The sequence below is a fragment of the Hirundo rustica genome, chromosome 1 (assembly GCF_015227805.2).
Source record: "Hirundo rustica isolate bHirRus1 chromosome 1, bHirRus1.pri.v3, whole genome shotgun sequence".
NCBI lineage: Eukaryota > Metazoa > Chordata > Aves > Passeriformes > Hirundinidae > Hirundo > Hirundo rustica.
In genome coordinates, this window is record NC_053450.1 from 112,123,168 (window position 1) to 112,146,380 (window position 23,213).

General features: G+C 39.4%; 1 protein-coding gene across 2 annotated transcripts in view; it reads right to left on the reverse strand.

The window, feature by feature from the left end:
- Positions 1–23,213, reverse strand: part of TMEM108 (transmembrane protein 108) — a 162,556-nt gene that overhangs the window by 71,308 nt on the left and 68,035 nt on the right. For both annotated transcript variants that reach the window (XM_040064588.1, XM_040064577.1), the window contains exon 3: positions 14,971–15,052. In XM_040064588.1, coding sequence (XP_039920522.1) covers positions 14,971–15,010 — 40 coding nt within the window. In that variant the 5' untranslated portion in view covers positions 15,011–15,052. The remainder of the gene's footprint in view (positions 1–14,970; positions 15,053–23,213) is intronic.

Here is a 23,213-nt window from a genome sequence, read left to right on the forward strand (position 1 = left end):
CACCAGAACATTATTGTGACTGCAAAGTCACTGATGACTCTCCATGTTGTGTCCTTTGCTGTTGCAGCTCCTGGATGTAGTGGCCTAAATGCATTACGAGCAAAGCTGCGCACCTCCCCTTTTCCTGTTCAACAATCCTACCACATTCCTCTAACAACCAGCAGTGCCAAGGTCCTCTGCAAATAAAAATGGGGTAGGAGAAGGGGAAGAAAGCACAACACTGTTGCAGTTCATATGCAAACTTGCCCTAGAGGCATTGCCTTAACAATCTACAGAGCCTGATGAGTGTACCACAGGGTAGGAGATGTACTCAATGCATGTATGGCAGACAGGCTGAAGTTCTATTATGTTGAACAATGGACAAATGGATTAGAAAATGGAATAAAAATAAATTAATATTTAAATAAACATTGAAATACGTGGCAAATTCAGTAGACTACGAGGTACCTCTCTCCCTCAGACACATACAGTTCTGAATACATTATTTTCATAGTTTATTATAAATTACAAAGTCCCAGAACTGTTGGAAAGATACATCTTCAATAGTGACTAAAGCACTATGAATATCAGTGAGCCTTTAATACAGCTACCCATTTCATATTATGACCGGTGATTTATGTCTTCATTAAAATACTGTCCCTCAAACCAGACCCTGAAATTCACTGAAATTAACAGGGTCTTGAGATTGGAATGCATGTTATAAATTAATGCATTTTTGATCTTATATAATGACAAACATAACACTATTGGCATCCTATCTTACTTGCGTAAGAAACACAGCCTCTGCACAAATATATATTGGCTTACTCAGAAAAACAAACATAAGGATGTAAATCTCTAAAGCTCATTTACCAGAGGCTTCCACAGTGTTCTGCCACAACTCAGTGCAAAGACACCAGCTTTGAATTTTGCAAAATTTAAAATTCTCAGTTCAGCGTCCTGTGTATTTCAGGGCTGTCAAAGTGAAACCATTGCAGCTAATAACTTTATAAAGGCAAATTCATGACTGTTTCGTACTCTTGCTGTTGGAAGATGAACTGTAGAAAACATGTTTTGCTATGTAAGATTAGCCACAGATGACCGGCCACCTGGAATGACTTAATTTTCTTTCTCACTACAGCTTTGATGTGCATGGTGCCACACTGATCTGAGAGCAATCTTCCCCACTCTTGCTGGGGGAGCTACCCTTGCCCACACCACTCTTCTCCTACCTTCAGTGGTAGTTTCCAAAGGGATGCCAAAAGAGACAGCTCTGCCAGACTCCTTTCTCTGAACTTCACAAGGACCGTTCAGAAACACTGCAGTAAAAAATTCTAGGTAGGGCTCATTCTTTGGTGGCTGTAGAGGAGTTACTTCTTTTGGTAACCCATTTCTGGCTGCAGATGCTGAGCAACAAAATACGTGGATCTGCAAGTCTGGGCAGGAGGCACTGTCAGCATGGTCAGCTAGTGGATCTTGTGAGCATGAACAGCTGAGAAACTGCTCGACACTGTCAAGCAGAGAGAAGAACTCACCCTCTCTGATACCATGACAGAGGAAATCACACCAACTGAAGAGTCTATTCTCACATGACTGTTTTATTGCTGACTGTAAAAAAAAAAAAGTTCCTGGTCTCCTCCTCTAACAAGTCTTTAAGTCTTTTTGGTATTGTTTCCCTCATAGCTCAAGAACTTATGGATGCAGAGGAAAAACAGAGTACTTAACATGAAATAGTGCTTTGTCTGTTGCCTTTTTTCAGCTTGCTTTTCTCCACCTGTCTTTTCTACAAACTGCACCTACTGATGGAAGCTTCCAAAAGAAGAAGACAGCCTCACAGGCAAAACCAGAATATACAATTTTCCTCCTTTTCTTCTTTCAGAAGTCTCTTTTATAGAAATTTCCATTTCTGTTTGTCAGGAGCTCTCAGCAGCAGAAAGGCCGACTGAGTATTTTTATCAAATGCAATTTTTAAATGTATTTTCTATGTTTTTCCAAATTTATTTATTTCAACAGCAGATTTACTGTGAGTTTTAGAGTTATGTTCAAAATCCATGAACATGAAGGATATTGGAACTATGCAAAAACGTACTGCTTTTTAAAGTATTAAAGTATACCTACATTTGTAGGTATTGAAATCCACTCTACACTAGTTGAGACAGAGTATGGATGTAATGTATTCACAAGCACTGTGGATAAATCACCTCAATAAATTCTCCATGCTATACTGTAATCTCCCAAAGCTCTGGTAAGACTGGTAAGAATCAGCCTTGCTGATCTGACTGCAGTTCTTCACACAATCTCGTTATTCATCTGCCAGTGACATCTGACATTGAAACAACCAATATCTTTATGCATCTGCCAGCACAAAACAACTTTACAAAATAACATCTTAGCCATTTTTAAAAAAATACTAACACAAACCTGCATTCTTCTGCACATCTCTCCCCTGTGTTACCCCTCATCATATCAGAACACACTTTAAAAATATACTTACCTGTGTTTTTGTTCTCAAAAAGGCAGCAGTCAAAACTTTTCAATATTTTCTACTTAATATTTAAGCACAAGAAATAGTTCTGAAATTATCAGTAAAATGGGCCCACTATATTAATCCTTTCTTAACAACAATAAGCATCATATTGTAATCACAGCTGACTTTTGAAGAAATACACTTCCATAAGCTCATTCATTACTTTAAAAATCTGCTACTTTGATGATTTAAGTACCAGGGTGACCGAAGTCCCTGGTCTGTTACCTGTTCCCTTGTGGATGCTGCTGCCTAGTACAAACACACAGGGATGCATCCCTTGCACCAGATCATGTGCTCCGTAACAACATGCTGCTGTCAAAAGATCACTGAAAGGAACAGTGTCACAGCCTCCAGTCCAAAAAGTGGGACACACAGAGGCAGTCTGGAGATACGCCCAGACCATGTGTGATCTCCATTCCTCCATGGATATAAAGCTTGAATCCCTTCAATCCACAGAACAAAAGAGGCTTTACATTTGTCCATGCCATGCTAAAAAGGACCATCTCTGTGAGACCTAAAAATTTTATCTTGAAACACCGAAGACTGAGATTTCCCAGACTCCCATAAGTGACAAGATGGGGAGTAAGAGGGACTCTATCATATTTTGCTGCATTGTCTGAAAAGCAGAAAACAACCTGGGAATTGAATTTTGAGAGTAACATGTCTCTAGCCCATAAATTTCACATTTGTGGTAAAAGATGGTAAAGACAAAATCAAACACCACATGATTTCCAAACAAGTTTTTGGATTCATTAATTCATTTGGATTCATCACCCATCCTCTGACATTTTGACAGCAGGCACCTGAAGGTGCAGAGAATGTTCCCCCTAGGGGACACAACCCTTTGAGGATTAAATGTAGGATTATTCAACCAGAAAATTTGATTTTAGAAGACAAGTACTAGGACACTGATTTCTTTTTTTCATTTACTCTTCACACTTTTTGTAAAAATCTGAATACTACTAAAAATAAAGGCAGAAGGATGGCATAACCAATGCCTGTTAATACAAAAATAATTGGCTTAAATGAGGCACACACTCATATGCACAAAAATTAAATGGCCCAAGAATTCTTTTGAGAGTTACAATATTTTTAGCCATATGGTATTTCTTATTAATTGTTATAATTACTAAATAAGAGCCAGAAGTATGCTCAGCACTGTATAACACATCAAAATACTGTCAACCCCTAGCCACAAATGCTTATAGTTCAATAGATAAGACATGCAGGAGCAGGAGATACTGAGAAATTCAGTGACGAAAACAACAGCCCAAGGTCTCCTGGAGATGCTTCTGCCTCTACTCTTCCAGCTGCATCAGCTACATCCCTCCTCTGAGAATGACAAAAATGGGCTCTAAGCCTTTTCTCCTCCACAGAGTCAGCACAGAGAAAAGAAGCAAGAAAAAGGGAACATATTTCGAGGCTTAACAATCCACAATGGCTCTGCAACATATTTTGGGCCCTTAGCAATTTATGCTAATTGACTGTAACCCTCAAGCTGTTCCTTCTGTGATGGGGCTGCTCTGGAGCAGAGCCAGCCCACAGTCCACAAAAGCACAGGTTGCTGTGCTGAGCTGTGCTGTGCAGCTCTGTGATGCCGCAGAGCCTATCAACCAGGGGAATAAAGCTGAGAATTTTGATGCAGCAGTGAAAACCACTGTGGAAAAGACACATTGCTCTGGTAGATCTGAAGTTTCAGGAGCAGGGAACAGGAGGGCACAGTGGCTTCCTCAGGGCTGAGAAGAGCTGACAGGAGTCATTAAACGGTGTCACCACCTTCCGCAAAGAGTGGTCTTTCGATTGTTGGAAACTACTGGTGAAGACAGGTGCCCTGGAACTGAGAGAAGCTTCATAATAGCTAGGAGCATTAAGAGATGTTCCCAACAACAATTCAGACCAAGACTTTTCCTCAAAACTGCCTTTCATTTCTGAAACAAAATTTCCTGAAAGAAGAGCTAATCAAGTCTATGCACACTGCACCCCACTCATCCCAGGTTTTCTGTATCTCTGTAAACTGCAATGAAAGAGGACCTTCCTTTTTCCTGCAGGAACCCTTTCTTCGACGATGTACACTAAGCATTCTCTCTCTTATCCTGTCTCCAGTTCATTCATCTCCAACTCAGAGGCTAAAGGATTTATATCTGATTCCCTGTCAGTCACATACATGCTCAGCAGTGACTTTGAAACTAATGGTCCCAGTCATAAATGTCCCAAGGGCAAGAAATGATGCAATGCAGTGTGCATAGCAGAGGCCCAGGGTTCTATAACTCTTATCTTGTAGATGATCTCTCCCATAAGGAGAGGTCTCTGTTTTTTCATGCATTGCTCTACACGGGGGAAAACAAAACAAAAAAAAAAAAAATAGAAGGGCTGCTACTGTCCATTTCTGATAAGCTGTAAACACTACTCCATTCCTGCACAACCTCCTTATTTTCTCCTGGGCATCAGCCTTGGAGGATCCTCCTTCTCTAAGCACCTATTGCCCTTTCTCCAGCACAAGCTTCAACCTCAATAACTTTCAGGGCACCTCTACGCAGTACAGACTGTAATGTGATTAACTTTATGCTTCACAACCTCAGCATTAAGAAGTAGGTCTCAGGGCAGGGATTTAACGTGAGGCTTTCAGGCATGTACAGAACCTTGATCAGAAAAACAGCTCTTCCTTCCTGAAATGGCACAACAAAAATAGCTTTGAACTAGGTGAAATGGCCAGGTTCTCTAAGGGAAAAAAAGTGTCAAACCATTGCACTGCTGAAGTGAACAACAGAAAATGGGAGATAATTGATCCATTCTACCTCCAAGACAAGGCTGAAAGTTCACAAGATTTTAAGCCACTTTTTTCTCTCCCTGTGGTCTAAGGCAAAACTAAATCTGTCTATACAAACACAAGAGTTTTGCCCTGCAAGCATGCTGTTATTCATTTATCAGGTTCTCTCCTTGTTTCTTATCTTTACTTTCCTCTCTTTGACATCTTCATTGTGGTGTTTGTACCTTAATTGCTAATGCCCTCAGCAATGAGAAGTTGCAATAGCATAATGAATTTGTAGCCTCTACAGGAGCCAGTGAAATATAATGCTTTAGAAGGTAGTGCAAAGTCATCATCCTTCCCATGCAATGCTAACTTACGGTAGCTGTGACTTTTCAAAATGCATAAAGAATGATAAACTTCATATTAGAAAACTGAGTGTCCCTCACAAGATGTCAGCATGGAAATTTCAGCAGCAACCAAGCCACGGGTTTTACAAAATGGATTTACAATGTGGCAAGAAATCATGCGGCTTTTCACAGTTTACACCAAAGTACTGTCACTAATACTCACTGGTTCACTCTGAAAGTCACAATAAAATGCCATGTGAAGTCTTCTATGAGTGCACAAAAATTTCAAACTCTTTCAGGGTCTCCTGCAATGACTCATAACAACTGAGGACATTGGTCATCAAGTTTTTAATACCAATATTCCTCAGGAATGAGAGGGAATTGCTTATTCCTTTTCTAGCAATAAGGAAGGTCCATGGGTTAAAAATCTCATGAGATAGAATTTGTTGTGTGGTTTGAACATTTCCCTCTAAGCAATATTTTAGATTTCCATGCATGTGTCACATCACACACATTTCTACTGATGATGGCAGTGGCTAGAAAGGTATTTACATGTTGCTGCAGTAGAGTTAGGAACAACAGTCTAACGAACACAAAATAGCCACACAATAAATCCAATCAGCACAAGTGTGTCAACTGGTATGTGAAATACACCTAAAGACAGCAATTAAACCTGCAATAAGAAATGGATGCATTTATTATTAATATATTTACTTTATTATGAGGAATATCCAGCCATCTCTCTACCCATCCACACTATTTTGCTTCCTTCCACATGTCTTCTTTTCTTTTTTTTCCCCTTCCTTATAACTTGGTCTTAGCAAGCACTGAATATTACTCTGAATTCTGACGGAAAATATATATGCTCTGCATAAGTATTACACAGCTTTTTGAAACAAAGTCTGCTCCCTTAAATTCTAGGGAAAGGGATCAGATTTTCCAAAATATCTTGGCATTCTGTATAAGAGAGACGTGCCTCATGCATTTCTTCAAGCCACCTGCAGAAGTTTCCTGCTCTAGCCACCAGGAAAAAAGCAGGTTAATCTGCTTAGGTACTTAGGAAAATTCACTGAGTGCCAAAATTAGTTATTAAGCATTTGCTGATACGGAAAACCTGGCCCCAGAAATCCTCTCCTTGGCCCTGGATATGACCAGGAGCCTGGTCTTGAGCAAAAGGAATAGTTCAGTAATGGGAAAGCTGGCTGGGCTACACTCCGCTATTCCTTCAAAACCTGAAGTGGAGGTTCCTCCTGGGCACTTGTGATGCACATTATGAGATACACACCAGCCAGAGTGGAGGGCCAGCGCCTCAACCCCAAGGAAATACGGCCTCAGTGTTGTGGTTCCCTTGCCTTCTCTAGCTGAAGGGCTGTGACCTGCTGTAAACTTTTTCTCTTCATTTCCAGAACCTTTTGTGAACCCGGAAGAGGGACAGCTTTAAGTTACCAGAACAGAGGTAGATATTTTTCCTGCTAAGGTCACTTTTCAAACATCTTGTGTAGGACATATAACAAACATCTTCCTCTTATCCAAAAATAATATGCAGAATAAAATAATGTGAAAGGAGATGGTGGCTTTTCCCAGACCTTGAGGTTTCAGACACTAGAGGATACACATAATTTAAACCAATAATGTACTACAAAACAATACATTCATACCAATTATGTACAGGGCCTTGATTTGTCAAGGAAGTTTTGCAGGTGCCTGTCTTCACATAAAGACCAGATGGATGCACTGCTTCTAGAAGCAAAGACTTTCTTCCAAAGGCTAACTTGGACAATGCTTTACACCAAGTTTTTTCACAGCTGGAGTTCTGAAGTCTTTCACTGAGTCAAATGTGCTTAAGTTTTGGTATAGGCTCAATTTTTTTGAGAATTTTTTTAGACTCGCAGAGGGCACCCATATATTTACTGTCTAGAGAAGGGACAGGGATAACACCCATCACATGCTGCCAACTTAGATGACACTTTGGTGTATGTGTATTTCTTCCAAACTCTTTCCACTGCCTGCAACGAGCCTGGTTTTGGAAATAAGTTATTTACACAGCCTGCAGTGAGCTACAATGGATGCACAACTGAGCAATGAAAGCTGCCATAGCACCCACAGTTAGGTCTTTCCTGCTCAAAAAATAGAGGAATATAGCATGCCAAGGGGTGGCTAGAGGGAGAAAAGTTCAAAGGCATTGCAAGTAGTCAGACACTTTTAACATATAAAAGTTTCAGCACCTAAGCGCAGGGGTCTAAATACTGCTTTGGTACCATTAGCAGCGGTACAAATCCTTGTGCAGGGCAGTTCACACATGGGGAATATCAGATAACAATGTAACAGAATATCTAACAGCAATTTTTCTGTCTTTCCTGCAGGAACACTGTCCCGGGCATTGGATAGGTCATGGACATGAGACACCAGCGTACATGTTGACATAAAAATTTTCTTATTTCAAATTATTGGAACATAGCTCAATGGAGATTCAAGCCCAAGGCTAGTGGCTGCTGCAGGAGCAGTCTGGCTGGGGCTAACAAGTCAATTTACATATTTAACTGTCTTTGCTGAATTAGGCCTTGATTGCAATATTGTCAAAAACCATAACAATGCTGCTCAGGCACAGCCAGGAAGAAGAGGAGGCTTTGGGGAAAGAAATAAATGTTTGACAGGATATTTACATTTTATATTGCAACATATCAAAGCAAGCTGGGAATAAAATCCCAATCCTACTAATGTCAATGGGAGTTTTGCCATTGAACTCAATAGGACCAATATTTCATGGTTGCTAGGCCTTTCAGCAACATTTCCTCCTTCACTTGACGCTGGGTCTCAAAACACATACATGAATTTGCACAGGCTGCTATGTCTTTGTTCCTGAAGTTTCATTTCTGTTAGAGATGGATGAATAGACTTTTGAAAGGAAAAACAGAGGAAAGTCACATTTGTGCTCCTGCCTATTCACCCTCCCTCTGAAACATCTCTCTGAGGGCATGAGGCAAACAGCACTGAATCTAAAACAGATTAGACAGATATAGTGTCGTACAACGGGGATCATTTCAGGCCCAAAATACAAATAAATCACAATGTAAGATGGAAGTAATATTGTGGGTTTATATCAGATTATTATTTTAACAAGGTGGTAAAAATTTTAAAACCAAATCCTTGCAGCATTTTCAAATTTGGCTAAGCACACATATTTATATGTATTCACTTAATAACTCTTGGTTTTCTAGCATACTAATCACGGACATTGTTACCAGAATGTCACACAATTGGTGTGTGAATGCTTGATGAATACAAACACTGTGAAGAATCCGTGCTCATTAATTTTAAAAAATCTACAGGGTTCTAGTGCAAATAGCAGCAGTATAAGTATAAAATTGAAGGTGCTTAATTCCAAGAACATACTTAGACTATTAAATTATATGTGCAAAGGCACGAATCACTTGTTTGCAAATAGAAAGAGCAAATATAATAACCTAGCAGCCCGTTGGCTTTTTATCCCAAATTCAGTGTCAAGGACCCAAACCATGACTTGAAATTCTACAGCCCCAGGCCTATTCCACATATTTTTGTGTTTCTATGAGTGTTTATATGCAAGAATATACAAGAAAAGTGGAGAATTTACACAATAGGCTAGTGGTTGTGTTGTTATGTCCTGAACTTGTATCTGCTCTTGGCAAAACAAGTCAGAAGATTCCCCCACTCCACAGATGTACCTCAAACTTGTTAAAGAGTTCACACTACCTGTAATGCCTTTAAGTGCACGAATGTTCATGGAACCAGCAAATTTAAAATAAATACTGCAAGTAATTCATGGGAACTATCTCAGTTTTGGAATAGCAAGAGCCATCCAATTCACAGAGTTTTGCTTATTCAGGCAGCAAGCAGGAACCCTTCCTCTTGTGCAGGTGTGTGGGTAGCTGAAATCTCACTAAAGGGCACATCAAGGACACTGGAGCCTACATCTGACAAGAAAATGTATATTCTGTTTAGTTTCTTTATAAGGTGCACTGGTTTGCCCTTAAAACCCTTTTTTAGAAGGTCTGTTTTCCAGGACAAAATGGAAGGTTGCAGCTTTTTTCAAGAAGGCAGTTTTTGCTGAGAAACTGAAGCAACAACCTTTAATTGAATTCTGGGAAAAGAAAGTGTTGAGGGATTGCTTGCTGTGAGCTGCCTGATGGGCAGGCTGTTACCAAGACACGTGACTCTCAGAAACAAATGCCTCAGCCCAGTGAGTATCCCAACAAGCTTTGCACATGATACACTGCATATCCAGAAGCTGTTTACCTTTCTAATTTTTAAGAAAACCAGATGGATTTTGTTGCTGTATAACCACTCCCTGCTGCTGTCTTTGCTCAAGCTTATACCTGCCAATCTAACAGAGCACGACCAAAATGCTGTTTTCTTTCCTCTCTGTGAGTCCTTGTGAATGATAGGAAGCCACTCTCTGCTGATGTGTATCAAGTGATCACCATTACCTTTAAGTTCATGTCAGCTGTACATTTCTAGCTCAGGGATTAATTATACATGGCTTGTGCAAGCTGAGAGCTCTCTGTGGAAGCAAGCAGGGTCATTTGCACTAAGGACACTGCACCTATTGGTCACAGGAACAGAGGGTTTGATGGAAGCTTTTGAAATCATCCAGATGACCTCTGTCTCCCCTGAGAGATTTTTCTTTTTTTCAATTTGGTGCTTCAGTGGCAGACTGAAATCCTCCTGACTAGCCTGTTCTAGGGTTTAAATACCCTAACCTGATAAAGCATTTTCACCTGATACCCAATGTCAAGCCACCTGCTCTATAAATCCATTTCTTCATGTCTCATCTACTAGTGTGGGCAGAGAACAGGTTATTCCCCTGCATCTGGCAGCAGCTTTTCTTGTCCTGTTACCATGCCTCTTCACTTGCTCTAAATGAGCCATGCGTAATTGTATAAACGAGCCATCAGTGCATACCATCTTATTAATAACACGTAATTATTCACAGACAGTGCTTGGCAATAGACAGAAAAGCTGGGGGGTGTGGGTTCCTACCAGAGGCATTAGGAGGTAATGCTGCTCAACACCTTTCAGAAGGTACTTACGACTGGGTCTTCTCTAATTCAGGAATTTCACAAACTCACATCGTTTATCAAATATTTAAGAGAAGAGGGATGAGCCCCTGGACTTGCTTCAGACTGGAATGGAGTGCAGGCTTGTGCTAACCCTTTCTCCAGGGTGAACTTCACTGCAAAGACTTGACTGAGAGGCAGCCAGGCTGCCAGTTAACGCTGGGGTAGGCAAGCTACATCCACAGCAAGGGGATACGAGACTTGTGACAGCCTGTGTTATAAGGCACAGCCACTCACAGCCATTTTTGCTCATTTTACTACAGAGAGTGGTACATACTTGCAAATAGGAAACTCTTCCTGTTGATATTACTGGGCATCACGCCAGTCTTCCAAGATGGAAGAGTGATACTTGGGAACACACTTAGTGCTAATGACATGAAGAAGCACTCAGATGGCCATTTATTTCAGAGGCTGTGGTGACAGGTCCTCACACAGACCCTAGTGCTGTAAGTAAACAAGAAATAGAAGTCCTTGCATTTTTTCAGGAAAATAAATGCCTGAGGAAGAAAGTCCCATATAGAGGTTGTGCACCAAGAGCTTCACTAGTTACCAGTCCCCACATTTTTCTCTAGCTTATATGCAACTTGGAAGCCCTGAGTGAACAGTGCACCCATGGAAAATTATAATATGCATGTATTATTACAGAAAATGCAGACATATTGTGGCTCATGCTGTAGGGCTTAAATCATCACATTAGGCCTTTATAAAAAACGGAGATCGCTCAGCCTCATGGGAAAGACATTTGCATCTTCATCATTACAGAGGCAACAAACTTCATCCATAAAGATGTGCCTAGAACAAATGGCAGCAAATTGTGGACACATGTTTTGCTTTAATTGGTCCTCATCAACTCAATCTAGCTAGTGACTTCAAAGAGCTCTTACTAAGAAACCTCTTCGAAATTTTTTGTTTCCATCTTTTTATGATTTTTTTTTCTTTAATGTCTTAAGAGATTTCAGATTAAATAGAATCTTTGAAGATACAGTATGAAAGCACTACTTCTTTATAGTTTTACATCACATGTTTGATTACTTATTCATAAATGATGAATGACTAGAGGTAAAGCAGCATCGCCTGGAGCCCCTGTCCTGGGCCAAGTGTAGCACTACAATTTTCACAAACTCTACCTCTTGACAGCTGGGATCAGATTCAAGCCAACTACAACTCTATTCAAAAGAGCAGCTGTTGCTAGTGCCATTTTCACATGCTATTCTTGATCAGCATGAATGGATGGAATGTGCTCTTTTTGGAAAGCACAGCAAAAGAACATGCATGGCAATAGAATGTTTACATAACTCGTGAGAAATTCACCAAAAAACCCAGACATAAGCTACAATCAAAATCTTATTAATATATGGGTCTGTTTCTTAAAAATACAGCTAACAAATCCCACTGTTTAACAATCAAAGCATTATCTATATGTCTTTTCTTCCAGCCCCCAAGCCAAGAAGCCCTCTAGAGTACAGAGTCCTACTGTCTCAGACACTGCACAAACACAGCTGAACACAGCACAAATGAACAGAGGTGGAAAAGAATTCACAGATGAGTGTAGTCACTACTAGCCTAGGAGCACAGCTGGGACTCAAGCAAAATGTGGCAAGCCTCATAATAACGCACCAGTTTGGAGGTGAAACTGCCTCTTCTGACATTTCTTTGCCACAGGCACATCCACAAGCACACAAAGAGTCTTGTCTCTCCAGCTGATCACTGTGTCTACAAAACCCACCAAAAACCAGCACAGAAGCCACTTTGTTCCAGCTATCCTAGGTTTTCCATGTTTATGCATGCCCTGTGTTCACATTTGCAAGAATGCATACTTAGGGCTCTTCTCTCTATAGCCTCGAACCTCAGTCACTCACTCATGCCACAGCAGACGAGATGAGAACATTGCCACGTTATTGAGGCAGCACCACAGACTCACTTGTTGCAGTTGCAGACGAGGAAGGCAGGCAGGTGGAAGACATTGGTGAATCAGCCCAAAGCAGAATATCCTCTTTTGATACTTTCTCTGAAAGTCTGCCTTGTCTTCAGCTGTACAGTAGCAGCAATTTTCCTCTTTTGTCCAAATGAAAGAAGTAAGACCATGCTGCAGACCCTTCTTATACCATAAAGAACAGTTACAGGAAACACATTAAAGTAATTTCCTTTTCCTTGGACAGAATGCGCTGTCTTAGAGCTTGTTTTTAGCATTGTGATGTAACTGGGGAAAAAGTGAGCTTAGGTAACACACCTCAGTGCATCTAAAAGAAAGCTGGTATAATAGAAATTAAGTAACTTGCCATAGGCTTTTTATAAACCAACCAGTGAAAAAACACATTCCAGATGCCCAAAATACCTCTTATATAACTGTAGTTGCTGCTGCATTTGTTAATGAAAACTGCATTTATTACAAGGTTTTGCTGCACTCAGAGAAATAAAGCAGTTTTTTTACCTGTGATTAGAAGTAGTACTTTCAGAATCTATCTTTTCAAATTACATCATAGAGTTGACAATACTGCTGTGTAGTCATACTTTATATATGTGTGTGTGTGTGTATATACATATATATAGTTTTCTCAGTTTTTTCCCTTCTTTATATTCAGTGTTCCTCTATTTGCCACCTATTTCTTCAACATATGACCCTGAAAACTACACTTTAAAGCAGCAGGGATAACAAAGGGGAATGCTGCCAAGCAGGGAAGCAAGGTATTAAAAAAAAAAAAAAAACAAAAAAACCAGAAAGACTCAACACTGTAATAGGTTGGATGAACAGTATACCTTCCTTCCCCTTCCCTACATGTTGGTAGAAATTTAGTTATACAGTTCTGCTTCATATTTTCTTTACAATGAACATAATGTTGGTCCAGAAACCAAGTTAGTTTTAGAATTAAATCACATTTCAACATGGCAAAATGCAGCAAAGTATTCTGGGTCCTTAGCTATGGTAAAAATACCACAGCCCCCACTGTTCTCAGTGGGTTTCTGGTTAAAATTCTCCTTGAGGAGCTCTTCCCACATTGCACTCCAGTCAGGCACCACCAAATAGCTGGGAGCCAAAACTATGCTGCTGGGCAGGTCATACAGGCACATCTGGCTTAGCTTTATGCTCAAGCAAAATAACCTTGGGCTCACCTCTGGAGCCTCCCCTCTAATGTCACGAGGACACACCCCTGTTTCCCATGTCATAGGGAAAGCTGTAAATAGGAATAAGAACATCAACCAACCTAGCAAAGCGAAAGAAATCTCTCACTCTATTTCCTGATGATCGCGAGTAAAGCAAAAATATGATAGTAACCAGATTTCTGTAACGGCCCACAAAATATTCCTTAGATTTAATTTTTGCACATCCAATAAAAATAACAGTCCTTCCATTGTTCATTCCAAACACACTAAGCATAGTTTCCTGGTTTTTCTCTTGCTTTGGTCAGAAGAAGAGAAATCCATAGAAAATTGCCTAAGAAAATATGTATATTGGAGTAAGACATTCTGCCAAATTGAAGTGACAACATGAAAAACCTGAGGTTGCCTTATTTTTTTCTTCCCATTTTTACTGGAAATTAGTAATTTCCCTTGGAAAACATGACAGCAAGTGGTTAAACTTAAATTTTGTCTAGTCCTACTTTAATCTCTACAATTTTGAAGAAAAGTTGTTGCTTATGATGCTTGCGCTGAAAATCATTAGTATACAAAAATTCCCCAACAGTGTCAACACTGTTTTACACCTAATCCTTTACTTCCATGAACAGCCAGGAACCAGACCCTGTCTACACAGTCTAAATTCCACCAGATGACTTTAGCTGGACTTTCATATTGGATGGACTCTTCTGAAAGCCAAAACTTAGAAAAAAAAAGAAACTTGTCATGTGAGGAAGTAACACAGAATTTAGGTCTGTGAGAGCCTAGACTTTTCCTCACTCATGCGTCTTATTGACAGGTGACCTCCAGAAATGTTGAGAAGGACAGATCCCTCTTCCAAAAATATTATGTCTTCCAGCCACCATCTTCTATATCTACATCTCATTTTTCTGAGGGTGATAGTTGCCTCAGTTGCAAGGCACAGGAAATCAATTGTATTCTTGTACAAAACTATTCAGAATCAGCTGATCTTTCAACTCATTTTTTAATACATTCCTAAATATCTCAGACAACAGGGTAATTTATGGTCCTCCAGGTACCTGAAGCAAACATGTGGTTAAGTACTCCCCTGAATTGTGCCCTACAGAAATATTACTATCTTAACATAAGGATTTGAATAGTTCCTTTCTTACAGAATAAAAATTAATAGTTACTTACTAAACAGTTCGCAATAGAGGACCTGTAAGCTTCTCTTCATGGTATCATGTGGTCCTGATGGTCTGCCAGTTTATTCATGATTCTGTCAAAGAAAAGTCAAGAGAAGGGGAAAATTATGTATGAAAAATATAGGCTGCCTGGTTATACCTATTCATTACAAAGTCAGATGAAGCTTCACAATAAAACTGTATTGATAAGCACGGGGAAATTGCCTAGCTGCACTTTGCTTTCTTTAGCCATGCTCTCCAACAGCTTGGCAGGGAAGGATAGAGCTATGACCAAACAGGGAAAAATGTCTCAAGAGTATGTGAAATAAACACACCGAAAATCACTTTCATGTTATTCTTACGGCTTGACAAAATTAATTTTATAGGAGTCTTTTCAGTTTGGAGGAAGGGTCCTCAGTGGAGAAGAATTCACAAGATGCAGACACCACCAAGCAGCTGTGCTGGGTACATGGGGCTGTAGTTTTCTCCCTGAGCCTCCTCTTTTCACATCCCTCAAGAAGAACAAGGTAGAGAAAGCCTAGCCCCTCTTTCTCCAATGAAAATTTCAGTGGTGCCAAAGCAGAGGAGATCTGCTGAAATGGTAGCACAGACGGCAGCTTCGTCCTGGTATTTTTAGCTTCATTTTAATCAACTGTTGTATGTCATATTCCTTCATGATATACCCCACCAGCTACCTGGGCTGGAGAAATTTCTCTGTCTCTCGAGACATTTTCTGTTTCTTCTAAACTGAACTGTCTTGGTGCAGACGGGGATCTCATAATCCTTGTGCCCACTGTCTGAAAATGTGATGTGGCAAAATATGTGACCACCCTGCCTTCACCCACTTGGGGAGCAACTAATAATATTTTATGTGTCCTCAGATGGTATTTTCGAACACTTGACATGGATATTTTTTCACCTTAGTTTAAAAGATATTATGAAAAAATCTATCCCAATCATGCTGATATTAATTATTCACATTGTGAGGAAAATAAATGCATAAATCAGACGTGAAAAACAAATGTAGTCCCAAAGCAGTGCTGTGAGCAATGTCTCACTGAATACCCTTAGACAACACAACATTCAAGCTCTTTTTTCCAGAAAAAAGAATTTGCTAAAGATTCAGAACCAGCTGTGAAAAGCAAGACACAGATCACCTCCTCGAAAGGCCCTTGGTCAATATTAAAAAGCATGTAGTATCCTTTAGCTTTCAGTTCAACATATTTTCATCTTCTGAACTCCTGGGGACATTTCTGAGTCATTTTAACATGCATATAAATCTTTCAGAGCTTATTTAAAATGCAATCTTGAAGACACAAGATAAACAAGTCAAACCAATGAATAACACCTTTGAACTTTATAAATGTTGCAGAGCTCGTAAAAACAGAGCAATATTTGACTTTCATGTGGAAAACTCAAAAGGATCATGACTTTTCTTGCCCATAACAAAAGATGCTTGGATTTTGTTAATTACTCCACGTGGAAATTTATGCACACAAATGCTGTATTTGTTTTGTTGTCCATTTAAAACTGTACCTTAAAAACTCTGTAACTTGCAGAAATGTCAGTATTTGCAAGGTGTTCTCTCCTAAATGGAAGCAATCACCCGTGAATTACCTTACCATTTTTAATCAGAATCAGCATTAGATTCATGCTATAGTTTTACCATAGAAGCTTCCTGAGGGACTTCTGTTTACTCCTTTTTTCCCTATGGTTTACCAGATGATTAAACAGATGTAATAAAAACCCTCAGTCTTTATGTATAAACAGACATCATATGATCTATTACAGCACTCTTCAAAGATGCATATACAAAAGGTCTGTGCTTAGTAGCCACTAAGATATTGATAAAAATATACGCAGGGAAAGTCAAGAACCAGATTAGCCACTGACAATGTAGAAACCCAAGTACTCTTACAAAGTACAAATAAATTAAGTTTGTATCAAAACAGGATTTACAAGCACTGACCCATGTGAAGACATAAAAATACAATGGAAAAAAGGGAGAATCTGAAATTGCCACCCTAAATCTACATTATTGACTTTGTATAATCTGAACTGCGCTTGGCAATGTTGATGTGATGCAGTTGGCTGTGAACAGCAATTTTTTTGTTTTTCTCTTCCACCTCCATATTATCGCCACCCATAATAAATAAAGGTATTTGCTCATAAATTCTGGTATTGTGGTTAAAATAAATTTAATGCTTTTGTGTATATATTTATTTAGACCAGTAATTTACCCTGTGTTAAGAAATATGAGCTAGTGTGCCTATGGCCAAAGAATCAAAGGTTATCACTGGAAAACTTTACTATGTTCTTCTGTTGGACTCAGAAGATTTATCCTTTTGACCACATGGGCATAAAATTATACATACAGAACTCAGAGAACATACTCAGTGAACATACATAAATGAATTGTTGCCATGATTTTACAATGTCTCAATTTCTTTAAAGTCCTCAGTGTGACTTGAGCTTAACAGAAGAGAACATTTCAGTCGGAAGGGACCCACAATGATCATCTAAGTTAAACTAATTTAAATTTAAACACGTGTGGAAAATACTGTAATAGAGCTTTCCACAGTTTTAAATACTTTAATTCTTGTGCACAGGAAATCTGTGCAAAACAAGGGTTTGTTTTATTGTGAGGCAAGAGACATCTAATAAGATTTTTTTCTATAACTTTGGAATCCCAGGAACACCAATGATGGTTTTCCAAAGGCAGAGACTGCTTGCAATGACTATCAAGGCTGCACAAAGTTGAGGCAGAAGAACCAGCCCATCAAGTCTCTGAATCAAGACTGGATGTGAGAACAGAAGGACCACTGCTGCACCCACCCAGATGAAGGCTCCAGCAAGCCCATTATCCTGACTTAAACATGAGCTGCCAGCAGGACAACATGGAAATGATTTGTGAAACAACCTCAGTGCAAGGTAATCTTTACAGCCTGGCATAGATTGCTCTATCTCCAGCAAGCCTGAGTGGAATAAATTACCTAAGGTGTCATAGTTTTTCAGCTTGAGAATTCCTTACTTATCTCATCCATGTCATACAATTTTAGTCTTCCATTAGATCATTTAAAACCTCTTTTTCAAGCTGAGGGATTCCTGTCTTTTTTCTTTTTTCAAGAATAAGATATACCTTATGTCTGATAATTGCCATGTCTTAAGCTCAACTTATCCATTCCAGATCTGAAGAGTAGGAAACAAAATTGTATGCAGCCACCAAAATTTGGGTGTATTGGAGTTTCACACTGCACAGTGATATTTCCTCCTTATTGTCTACTCTCTTCCCAGTTGTGCCTACAATTCTCTTTGTCTTCGTCGCTGCTCCTGAGCTCTACTCTGTTGTTTTCTAAAGCTGACTGCTAAGTATTAATAACTCCTCTGAAGCCTCTCCTCAGGTATTTAGAACTAGGACTAATTTTTTGCCTGTGGATGTGACTTTGCAAATTATCATTATGGAATTTCATCTGTCATTTTTACCACTCAGTGGTTTACTACCTTGACTTTTCTGAGAGATGGCAATGAAGGGCTGAATTACTATTATAATTATTATTATACTGCATATATAGACCTATCATATATAAGGACTTCTGAAGCTGCCACAGTTTCTACAATAATACTTTCCAATCATGGAAATTCTTCTGTACCTCTAAGAAGACAAGCAAAATCTCACAGTCAGATATTTCAATAGCTGCAGAGGAAATCTCCTCTCTGAGTATCAACCCATGTCCAGCCATCACAATACTCTTCTAAGGGCCCTGTAGATACATTTATTTATCACAATCAAGGAAAGTTACAGATTGAGTGGCTGGTAGCTGAGAGCGCTCTAGTTCACCAACCCGTGTTCTCTTAGGTATTTGAGTATGTAATTTTAGGCACTAATAGATTAGCAAAGTTGTGCATATTCAGATGGAAAATACGGACACACAGCCAGTTCCTGACTTTGGGCAGTTTAATTTAAAACCAAAGTACCACCACCTGTTTAAAATACACAAACTGTCACTTAGAAGAAAAAAAAAAAAATATGAAGAATGAGCAGAAACAGAAGTAGTCTTGGAAAAAAATTTAGTTGGAAAATATGTGCTAAACTTCAATAATTCAAAATCTAATGTGAGTCTCTGAGTTTTTTATCCATTTTATACTCCTCGCTCATTTCTTCAACATTTCCCTGAGGTTTTTTGGGAGTAGACTTCTCCAAAAAATAATTTTGAAACATACTGAGCTTTAATGTTTGAGAGGCCATTCTGAGTATTTGAGAGAATTATCTGATACAAATATACCTGATCGCTGAGATTTTTTTTTTTAAGTATTCTAAAGTTAATTTCCTAGATTTTGGTCTCCAAGTCAGAGGCATATTCCCAATTGCTCTGAACTCCCTCCGAGAACCAGGAAATAAGGGTGTAATTATGACTTTTGTTTCAGTTCTGTATTGCAGTTCATATTGGTGTACCTATTGACATACTTTGAAAAAAAGCAATTAAGTTAGTGCAAGTTTGTAGTCAAATCAGTTTCAAGTTTGAAATATTCATCTTCTATATTTAAATTAGACAAAATTTGTATCCAGAAAAGGTGTCATATGCCTAGCCACAGATACCTGTGTTTAAAAATACTGGTTAAGCACTTGGTGTCTGAAATGGACTTATGTATTTTGCATTTTTTAGTACACAATATTTCACATATAGTTTATCTTACCAAGATGATGAATAGTTGTGTGAAATCCCTGTGGACAGCAAGCAATATTGTCTTTCACAGCAAGTGATGCCCTCAACATCTCAGTTAAATTAAAGAGGACAATGAAGACATAATGATGGATTGAAGACAAGAGTCCAAAAGAGCAGACAGCTCCCAGCCATTCATTATGTCTGATGGGAAAAAAGTGCCAACCAGGCCTTAAATTAAAGAAGAAATAGAGAAGAAAGAAGAGAAGATTGCACATCGAGGCAAAGCTCAGTGGAGATCTTTTTTTTGTTGTCTGTCAAATGGAAACTAGGAGACTAAAATAAAGAAGCTGAAAAATGGTAATGAAAAGAGGAGACAGGCAAAAGACATGCCACTCCCATCCATGGAGCACATAAACCTTATTGCGTTATTTCTGACTGCCTTGTCTCTGCTATGACTCATTCTGGAAACAAGAAAATGCTACGTCACTGTTTTCAGCCTTGATCCTTTCAGCCCCACGATGTTCAGCGGATTTCTTACAAGACATCAACAGCAGAGGCTCCTCACTTACAACTTAAGCGAGCTGAGACTACCCCCAGGAATTACTCTCCCAGTGTAAATTCCACCACCATGCTCTTCATCCACTACATCCACAGGTTAGTCCCAGGGGGTGTTCCAGTGTGCCTCACAAAAGGAAGCTGGTGTCCTCTTCTTGACTACACAGAGGTTCAAGCACAACTTTGTGTTTTCTTTGTGTTTGTTTCATAATTTTATGGCCTGCTTCCATAATTCAGATGTTATTCTGCAAAATTTATATCCCAAAAAGCTTCAGGGCATGCTAATAAAAAGATGATTAACTTGCAGCCATAAGATTCCTCCGAGCAGGAATTCTCTATTCTTGTTCAACATGTGCCACATTGTTTGCTGTGATTTATTTCCCACTGCTTGGAACATGCAAACCACCATTACCATCTTTCTTCATAACATTCTGAGTGCAGAATTTTTTATATTTGTGTCCACTTTATACTTAGATCTTTCAGCACTCTTTGAAGTAGATTCCTTTTTGCAGGTTTAAGAATGAGCAATTCACATCTACTTCCACTATTACCCAGAGACGTGTACACCCTTTGCTTTCCTAAGGTCTCCAAAGAGTAGTCTACCCTCAGGATATCACAGCTGATCAAAACCAGTCCTGGTGGTGGAGTGCAGACCTGTCATATGTGCATGAGGAATAGTCAGGTGGGAACTGAATCAGAGCTACTGCCATGCTTTTCTTGCATCCTATGCGATGAACTTGGAAGCAGAGAACCACAGAGCATCCAAAAAAAAAAAAAAAAAAAAACAAAAACACCCAACCAAAAAACAAACACCCTCCCCAAAACCTCTCCTCTCTGAATTCAGATGCACAGCATCTACGATCCTCACTGGCCTGAGGCTGGCTGTGGTTTTTGTATTGGTGTTTGGATCCATAAGCACAAAGATAAGCACCAGGTCAAGAAAAACACACAGAGAAAGCAGTGTCAATATACAAGGGAAAACCTGACAGCAATTGTTCCCTCTTCCTCAGCATCCCTAATTCATCATTAATTGTTGAAGTCCCCATCCCACATCTCTCTAACATAACAATTCCTATGTTCCAATTCCTACGTTCCCACAGCCCTCCTCCCAACTGTGACAGGTGTTTCCATGAACAACTCTAGGCAAGATGATTACTTAAAGACTACTGTCATTCGTGTGGCAAGTGGAGGACATTGCCAGCTATCTCTTCTGCCACCCTTCACCATCTTCCTTTATTCAGATGTCAGACCTGAGTCATGCTGATGAAAGGGAGAAGGAAGAAAGGAACTCTTGGGGCTCACTGTCATAAAAATAGATGGGCATGAAGAACCCCACATCTAAGTGACCACAGCCAGGGGAAGAACTTAGTTGGAAAAGGCCAGGTAAAACTACTGTTGCCTTTGGCTATTTAATGTCTTGGCATCTATGGTTATCTTATGAGCAATCTCTGAACAGCAAAAGGCAATCATTCAAAGGGTAGGGAAAACTGAGAGGAAAAATACCAGGGTGGAAATGAAAGACATTTCACAAGAGACATGACCATTTTGGAAAAGCTGTGACAGACAGGGTAACTCTCTTGGCTAGTTATAACTGAGAAGTCCCAGGGATGGAGGTCAAAAACTATAAAGCACAACGCTACTAAATGTCCTTCACACTACATCAACACAGTACAAGGGACTATTTTTTGACTGTTTCTTTGTTCCTAATTACCCACCAGTAGCATATACTTCTTATGGCAGTAAGTACTTACGGCTCCAGTGGGAGAAAAGTCTGAACAGTTGTTCTGGTTGTTTCTTGTTCTCAATGGTGCAAAGACATGACTGTGTGTGTGTGTGTCTGTCTGTCAAGTTTTAGAATAAGAAAAGAAGAAGCCCTTCCTTTACATCATTCATGTGGAGCCCTGAGAAGCTAACATCTTCATAAAGATCAAACTGACTTAGCAGCTGTAGGGAAAACTAGAATTTGGTCATTAATACATATTACGGGTGGGCAGGGGAAGACTTCTGTGCTCATTTTAAAACTTGTATATGGCTGAATAGAAAGTGTCCAATGATGAAATAGTGAAATATTTTTGCGACATTCCTGTGGACACCTAGCAATATTCTCTTTCCCAGTAATCAATCCCCTCAATACATGAGAATATATGAGCATTTGAAACTTTTATAATGAAATTCTATTGCACACCTTGAAACATGCTGTTTTGGGTACCTGAAGGAAAAAAAGTCCAACTTCTCTGAATTTTGGGAGAATAAACTTTCACAATGTAACATGAAAAAAAAAAAAAAAAAAAAAAGTGGAACAACTGAATCAAGAAAGTTGTACAGAAAAATCCATAGTGAAAAGCACTTTTCACTGTCCTCTTCCAAAGACTTTTTAAAAAATGAAATATGAAAAATTTAAGACTAAGTTACGTAATTTTTCAAAATTTTCTTTGTGGGTCTTATGACAGCCAAACCAAAGAAAATCTTTTAATATTCATTTCAAGCTCATAATGAAAATTTCACAGGCTGCACTACGCCAAGGAAGCATTCAGCAGTGTAAATTGCCTGCTCTTTGACAGGAAAATTTTATAACCACTGGAAGCTCTCCTGCTGAAAGACTTTTTTGGTACATAAGACTATGTTAGTAAAGATGTCTTTATAACTTCTGGAAAAATAAAGAAAATACAGCCTTTTCCCTGCTCACTCACAGCAAGGAACGGTTGTGGAAACCAGCTCTACTTCCACACCATTCTTGTGATGGTGGGTTTTTTCTGGAGGATCTTCTATGGCATCTCACAGGCCTCAGGGTGTCCACACTGTGGATGTGACGTTTGATTTACTCACTGAAGCTGTCTCTGCAATGAGCAGGTGGATTGGCTCCTCTGCAGCCTGATGCCTTTGCCCTGTTTAAAATGCCTCTCTTGGGAGGAAGGGGCCCATTCCTTTTGTGGGGCTGTTTCTCTCCACTGAGTTTCAAAGAACTGATGGCCAATCAATTGATTTCAGCCTGTAACACTGAAAATGAGGATGCCAACATCTGCAAAAGGACTCCCAC